The 7,316-nt window shown below is 46.8% G+C and overlaps 3 protein-coding genes across 3 annotated transcripts; all 3 read right to left on the bottom strand.

The window, feature by feature from the left end:
• Window positions 1-957: 957 nt before the first annotated feature.
• Window positions 958-2,601, bottom strand: FSUBG_14068 (cytochrome P450 monooxygenase 7B1; the record flags this gene model as incomplete). Its single annotated transcript, XM_036679023.1, has 3 exons — window positions 958-2,329; window positions 2,375-2,493; window positions 2,548-2,601. The coding sequence occupies 3 exons, from the start codon at window positions 2,599-2,601 to the stop codon at window positions 958-960; spliced, it is 1,545 nt and encodes a 514-aa protein (XP_036530474.1).
• Window positions 2,602-3,568: 967 nt separating this feature from the next.
• On the bottom strand, window positions 3,569-5,294 carry FSUBG_14067 (cytochrome P450 monooxygenase 3A7; the record flags this gene model as incomplete). The annotated part of the gene is made up of 4 exons (XM_036679022.1): window positions 3,569-3,970; window positions 4,088-4,478; window positions 4,543-5,114; window positions 5,160-5,294. 4 exons carry the CDS (start codon window positions 5,292-5,294, stop codon window positions 3,569-3,571), a joined length of 1,500 nt encoding a protein of 499 aa, XP_036530473.1.
• Window positions 5,295-6,185: 891 nt separating this feature from the next.
• On the bottom strand, window positions 6,186-6,956 carry FSUBG_14066 (TRI7-trichothecene biosynthesis; the record flags this gene model as incomplete). Its single annotated transcript, XM_036679021.1, has 1 exon — window positions 6,186-6,956. The coding sequence occupies one exon, from the start codon at window positions 6,954-6,956 to the stop codon at window positions 6,186-6,188; it is 771 nt and encodes a 256-aa protein (XP_036530472.1).
• Between the last annotated feature and the right edge of the window lie 360 nt (window positions 6,957-7,316).

Genomic DNA, 7,316 nt, shown 5'->3' with positions numbered 1-7,316 from the left:
TAGTAAAATCTAGCTTAAATTATATTTATATTTAAAGTATAAATAGTAATTTAGCTAAAAGGGACTTTCTATAAGTATAGGAGTATATAGTTATTAGATTTATTAAGAAATACTAATATATAAAAAAAGCTTGACCTAAAAAAAGTTTTATAAAAATATATATATTAGTATAATTAAGGCTAAGAAAAAGGTTAGACTAGAAGAAGGTTTAGGGTAATTAAAAGGTAGTAATAGAGTTAAGTTTATGAGTTAATTATAAGGTTAGAAAATATACTTTAGGTTTAATATAATGGTTGGCTTCTGGCTTAACACCTTTTGCGTTATTCATCTTATCAATAGTATTTTTTCACTGCTTTACCTCAGCCTAAAGTCATACCCGGTCGAAATGCTACCCCCAATCTGGGGTAGTCTCTCCGATGTTTACAGCGTTAGGCGCTTCTGGGGTAACTTCTGGCATCAGACGCTACGACGTCACCTTACCTCCCTTTCAGACTTCCTTGTCCATGGGATTCTTCACATGCCAAAGGGTCTTGTTTCTCGTTACTGCAAGCTTATCGTATGCTTCTTTATTTCTGGGGCTTTGCATTTCCCCGCTGACAGGGCGCTTGGGATATCTGCAAAGGAGACTAACGTTATCAATTACTTTCTTACAACAGCCCTGGTGATTATGTGTAAGGATGGAGTTCAGCATGTTTTTCGAGGTGTTCAGGGGACCTGGTCAAGACGGTTCGGATACTTTTGGGTCTTGTGTTACATATACTTGATGACCCCTTCATGGGTATATCCTGCTGCAAGAGTCGTAAAGCCTGGAGACCGATTGGTGCCCGTCTCTGTCATCAAACAGTTTATACAGTAAATTAGACATTACATTCGTACTTTGAGTTATTAAACTTGGCAAATGCAGAATTGAGTGATTTAATCATAGAAAAACGACCCTAGCAATTGACTCTTGGTATCCTAAACGCGCCGTAATCTGACAAGTAAATCCCTATCAACCCTTGCAACACCCCTCGCTTCATTTCCAACCTCAGGCCCTCTATCCGACGTCTTCCCATCACGACCCACAAACCGTAGCGGCTCAATCTCAAAGCGTGCAAAGAATAGAACAACCGCAGACAGGATCTCCTGCTTAGCGTAATTCCGCCCCGGACACATTGCCGCGCCGCCTCCGTAGGGGAAATAATTGCCTGCTGAGATCCCAGAATTACCTTTCTTGATGAAGCGCTCTGGCCAAAATTCTTCTGGAGGATGTGTAGATGATGACCATACTTCCGGGGCGTTGTGTGCAAGGTATGATGGTGCGAGGACCAGATTGCCCTCTTTGAGTGTGTAGCCGTCTAGTTCAATCGAGTTTCGTAGTTTGCGGACTACAAACACTGATGATCGTAGACGAAGACACTCAAAGTATACTGAGTTGAGTAATGGCAGCTTCTTCAGTGCCACAATGTCGACTTGCTTGGTGTTCTTATCGTAGACTGTAGCAACTTCCTCCTGAATTCTTTTGGAAATCTCTGGTCGACGGAGAATCTCAATGATAATCCAGGATGTCATCGGAATAGCATTCGAGTTAATACTCCAGATGAGACCCATCTGAAAAGAAGCCCTCCCATCAAGGCCAATGCCATATTTCTCCATGGCAACTTCTCTCTCACGAACAAGCTTGGATCCAAAGTTTGGTTCCCAATCAGGGTTTTGTTCGCGACAAGCTCTCCAATCGAGATTTTGCCAACCTTGATCGAGATAGCCTTTGACGGTCTCCAAGCACTTGTCTCTGGCGTTGGACCCCTTTCGACAGAGAAACTTGGGAATACCATAGAGCAAAGACATGAAATCTTCATCGTAATCCCAAAACACATCTGCGAAGTTGGGATCAATGTCAAAGACCTTTCGACCAGCGAGAGCAATGGTAGAAGCTCGAAACATATGATGCTTCATAAACTCATCAATGCCAATCTCAATCGGCCCCTGAGTTGCAACGGTACTGAGCTCATCAATCATGGTATCGATGAACAGCTCTGTAAGAGCAGATACCGCATTGGCACCAATGAGGTGGGACTCGTAGATCTCATGGAACTTTCTCCAGATTCGATCTGCCTCACGAGTCTCAGTTAATGGTAGCCGTGACGATCCTGATATATCTTTTGCCACTAACGCAGCATCTTTGGCAGGAAGACGTTTGACTTTTTGAGCTACTCTGAGAGCAAACTCTTCGAAGGTGAGTTCTTTTGAACATCGAAAGACTTGTTGAACGTTTCTTGTGCCGTGGATGAGATAGGCGTGGACGTTGCCCAGACGCATACGGATGGGCTCACCATTGTCGACCTTTTGTCTGGGAGATGTTAGTTGGGAAATACATTAGGTATAAATGACCTACACAATAGAATTGAAGAATCCATGGGGATTTCTAATCAGACTGAGTGCCGAACCAACTCCCGGTAGAACATATGGAAGTGTCGATGGCTCCTTTCCCTTGTATCGACGATCACGAAACCGCTGTATCCAATACCGAATCGTAGTAACGCAATGCGTAGAGAGTAATAGAAATACCGCCACCAGGGCAATAATACTGGCCGAAGCGTTAAAGAAAGGAGCGTTCATCATATCGAAATCGAACATGTCCTTCAAAACTCTTGATGGCATTCTCAGAGAAGGCATTCTCGCAGTGTGATAAAAGAATTGTCACCTGTGGATATCCGCTGTCAAACACCGGCCCGGATATTATCATGCAAGAAATGCTTTTGAATTCCATAAATGGAGCTACTGTCTAGGCTACCGACCAACAGGTTGGTAATTACTGGGATATGGGATTCTTGACTGTCAGCTCGGTGGACGTTATCCACACGCCAACCATTACGTGAGGCAGGGTATCGTCGATGAAACGACTAGTGAGTCTTTCTAGGGACCTTTTTTTGGTTTGCTCAGCCCTTGGGATGCTCGTGATTGTGGTCTGCACTGTGAATGGATGGGCTGGTGGCGGAGGCAAGGAGGCAAGTCGGTTAGATAGAGATCTACGCGATCTTTGTTTATCTCATGTCCCCACGATATCTTCACTGAAAATTCTCCCTTGCAGGGCGTGTGTCTTCATGATCACCTATGAACTTGTAAGTCACGTTGACAGGAACGGGTGCAGCGGCATTTTGGCTGCAGAAATGCTGACGGCAGACTTCCTTCAAGTGATGAAAGCGATTTAAGATCTCACCTAATTCCTCCACTGGCCACCAGGCTATGCTGTAAAGGTAGAAACTAAAGATGAACTTCTCACGTAGTGGGCCAGTCTACTGAGATTCTGAATCTGTTTGTGATAAAATCATGCTTTGCCTGACACGTAGCAGCGAGATAGCGGGCCAAACACCAAGGATCATCGTGGCTTGCGGGTCCCGTTTAAGACCCGGGATATTGCGAAGACAAAAAGTTATTTCACTCTGTCTAAATGAAAGGATTCATTCTGGAACGCGTAGCATTGATGTACAGTCACCTCCACTCAAGCCCTGTAGCCCTACATACGACCCAAGACCTAGCAACACCCGCTAAAGCACGGCCTTGTCATATGTATACCCTCTACGCTAAACTAGACTCTGCGCACACACCGCAGCTTGATCTTCTCAGGGTGCTTCACCTTGAGCAGGAAATTGAAACTAGACTGCTTCGCCTCTTTCATGAGGGCCCTTGACGCCGCCTCCTTGAGGTCGCTTTCTGCATCAGGCTCCACGATGTAGTCCTTGAGGAGGCACGACATGACGGCTACGAATTCTACCTGCGAGAATTTCTTGCCGGGGCAGACTCGTGGACCTGCAGCCCAGGGGAGAAAGGCCCCCGTGGGCATGGGAGCGAGCTTTTCGTCGGCGGTGATCCAGCGGCTGGGGAGCCACTGGAGCGCGTTGTCGCCCCATGAGGCGGAGGATGTGTGCAGGCCTGCTAGATTGACGCCGACAAAGATGTTTTTTGGGGATCGTGTATGATGTGCCGTTGACTTTGAGGGTTTGGTCTACGAGTGTTGTTTTAGGAACTGCCCTTGCTGCGCCGAATAATCGGAGTGTTTCGTGCTGGTGTTGTTAGTGGTGATCAATTGGCCTGGTGGCAGACGTACCATAATTGCGAGAACGCGCTTCAGTTGGGGATAATATGTTTCGTAGTCAAGGTCCTTCAAGTCGACTCCGGTTGTGACTTGATCGACCTCTTCTGCTGCCCATTTCTGCCATTTGGGATTCGCTGCGAGGAGGATTGTCGCGTAAGCAAGAGTGTTGGATGTTGTTTCGTGACCGGCCAGGTTATAGCTGAACAAATTGCCGTAAATCTCGGAGTCTGTCAAATGACGAGTCCCTTTGCCCTCTGTGTGCTGGTTCTCAGATGCTCGTACAAGAATACTCATGAGGTTGTCCTTTTCTTCTTGCCCAGCATCCATGGCCTCGCGCTCTTCGGCGACCATCTCAGCCATGTACTGTCGAAAGTTGACGACTGCATCTTGAACTTGTTTGAACCTGGAGGGCAACATCCACGTGGGCAGATTGAGTGTTGCTGTAAAGACAGCAGTGAAGAGATTACCGACTGAGGGAATCCCGATACGTGAGGCTGTGATTCTCCAATGCGCTCTCCAAACCGCAGCCGAAGGTGTAGCTTCTGCCGAACCCAGCAGCAGTGAGGACATGGAGAGCGAGAACTATGGTGTCGCTCTGAGGGTTCACGACGCCTTTCGGGTTTGATGCCCACATCCTAAGCATGTCGGTAGCCTGCCTCTTGGATTCATCCCAAACAAGCGCGGTGTTCCTCTCATTGAAGGGCGGCGTCGTGATCCTTCGATGTCGGACCCAGTCGTCTCCTTCAGTCGTCACGACATTGCGGCCAAAGATCTCTAGTGGCTTGTAGAGCGCCACTGCTTTCACAAAGTCCCTGCGACGGCGACAGAGATCGTCAGAAGCCTTTGCATTGCCCGTGAACACGCGGATCTGCTTAGGACTGACGATGATGAACGTATCGCCAATTCGTTCTTGAAGATCATGGATCTGTTCATAATTCCAGTCTCGACGGTTGTATTCAACAAAATTTCCAAGCCCAAATGGCAGAATTTTTCTTAGTAGAGGCTCCAAAAGGCTGCTGCTAAGCAAATATGGGACATTCTAAAGTCGTTAGCTACGGTGCATTTGGAGAGAAGCTGAGCTTACAGAGGGGTCGATTGGCGTGACGAGAACGGGAAGACCAATAGCTTTGGCTTTCTTGTAGTTGTAAATTAGCTGCAGTGTACTCAGGCCAATATATGCCAGAAAGAGTCCGCCGATGGCGTAAAGAAGTGATATCATGTTGCCTGAAAGTCGTGATGCTAATGAGGTCAAGGTTGGAGGAAGGACGAGAAGTGTTAAAGTACACGGTTTACAGTGGGCTAGTACTAAATTTAGTGCGTGTAAGCCACTGAAAGCACTGATTGTCGCTTGTTTCGGCGCGAATGCACCCAAAAGTTGCGTTGTGTGAAACATGCGTACCACGGACGAGCAATTGTGCCAGACATGGCACAAATGGCTTCAAGGCGTTTTTAAGCGGTAAGATTTCTCTTCGAGGCACTTACCGTTCTTTTGTGATTAGCTGTTATGAGCAATTGAAGCGTGTTGCGCTGCTGCTTCATCTCGGAGATGCTGCCTGAAACGCTTTATGATATGGAGGATCTCATAAACTCTGCTTAATTCTGTGTAAACAATCCTACTCTAATATCACCAACAGCTCATAACCTTTTCCATCGGCTTGAAAGCACTGAGCCTGAACAGTTCAGTCTCAGGACGCTGCTGTAAAATGACAGGAAACCACCGAACTGGCCCAGACCAAGCAAGAAAAGAAATAACCCAAAAATACCCAGCAAGTTTCGCCACGACCCGAGTAACCCTGTACCTCCAAAGTGGAAGAAACAAGTCACCAAACACATCCTCCAGCATCAGCCCAATCAACTGCGTACTGAAGAACTGGATCGCTCCGCTATCTTTCGCAGACACTGCGCTGCCAATGTCGCTTGGGACGTGAACCAAGCCAGATAGTGCAAACGCAAGGAGAATCTTTAAATACCGCGAAGGAAGCGAATAAGACTTGATGTGAAAGATGTTCTTGACAATCCACGTCGCAGTGCCACGCAGATTATTTTATAGCCCTTGGTGCCAAAACGTGCTGAAAAATTAGCGCTCGTCCACTGAAATACTCTGGAAAACTTACGACCAGAATTGTCGTAGACAGTAAGACTCTGTCAATTCACCGAAAATCGGTCTCCAATCTTTGACAGCTTTCGGATTCATTGTTACCAATGCTGCAGAGGCGAGAGAGTAACCGCCTTGGATGAAGCAGAAAATTGAAACAACTGTTGTGACGGTTGCCACGTACCGAACTTGCAGCTCTACCAGTGAAACTTCGCTAATACGGCGAAAGATGGGCACGTAGTTTGGAGCCATGTACTGCTGATCGAGGCTTAACTGCGTCGTGATGCACATTTTGTGAACAAAATAGCAGAGAAGTACTTTAAGAAGATTGATACACACAAATGGTGTAGCAGCAGGCACGTATGTTGGGTCTTGAGAGTCAAAGTGGTGAATATTCCTGATCTCCCAGGGCGTGCCTAAACCTCTCATCGAGGACGCAACTTCTTGTCCAAAGACATATCGCTTGCGAAATTCCGCGATCGTCGATTGAAGCTCTTGATCTTTCTTCTCAAGATCCTCAGCGTATGCTATTTTTCGCACAATCATGCGCTCAAAATACGTCAACGAGATTTGCGGAAATGCAGAGATGATGGCTCTCGAGACCCATCCTGGTGGCTCGACAAAGTCTTCAAACGTAGCGAGCGCAATGAAAGTCGAGAGGAGAAAGATTATGAATCCAATTGGGCGAAGGATTGATGTGCGAGATGTGAAGCCCGCAATGTAAATGAAGAAGAATTGCTGCGCTGTCGATATGACCAGCGGATGAAGGTAGAGACGACAAGCCATTGCTTCGCAGAACTGAGGGCATCCAGAACCTAGTGAAGGACTGTAAGCTCTGCTGAATGACTGTTTGGCCTGCTAAAAGGCTGTTGGGCCTTGTGAGACTGTTGGCTCTAACCTTGGTATAGCTGATACTCTTACGAGAATTGCTGAGCTGTCACTGGGGCTCATGAAACACCTCTACAAGCTTCATCGCTGTGAGCCATTTCATGGCGTTCAACACCAGGCATCCTGGCACCAACTAACGCTGAACCGGAAACCGTTTCGACAAGACCACCCTTGAAAATCCCAACGGCAGAAGCTAGTGTTAAAGGTGCCTGAGGCATCTACCTTATATATTAGCCAGACTACCTAGCCCAAGACCTT

This window comes from Fusarium subglutinans (assembly GCF_013396075.1).
Source record: "Fusarium subglutinans strain NRRL 66333 chromosome Unknown NRRL66333_c0000520, whole genome shotgun sequence".
Classification (NCBI taxonomy): Eukaryota; Fungi; Ascomycota; class Sordariomycetes; order Hypocreales; family Nectriaceae; genus Fusarium; species Fusarium subglutinans.
This window is presented reverse-complemented; position numbering and strand designations above follow the sequence as displayed.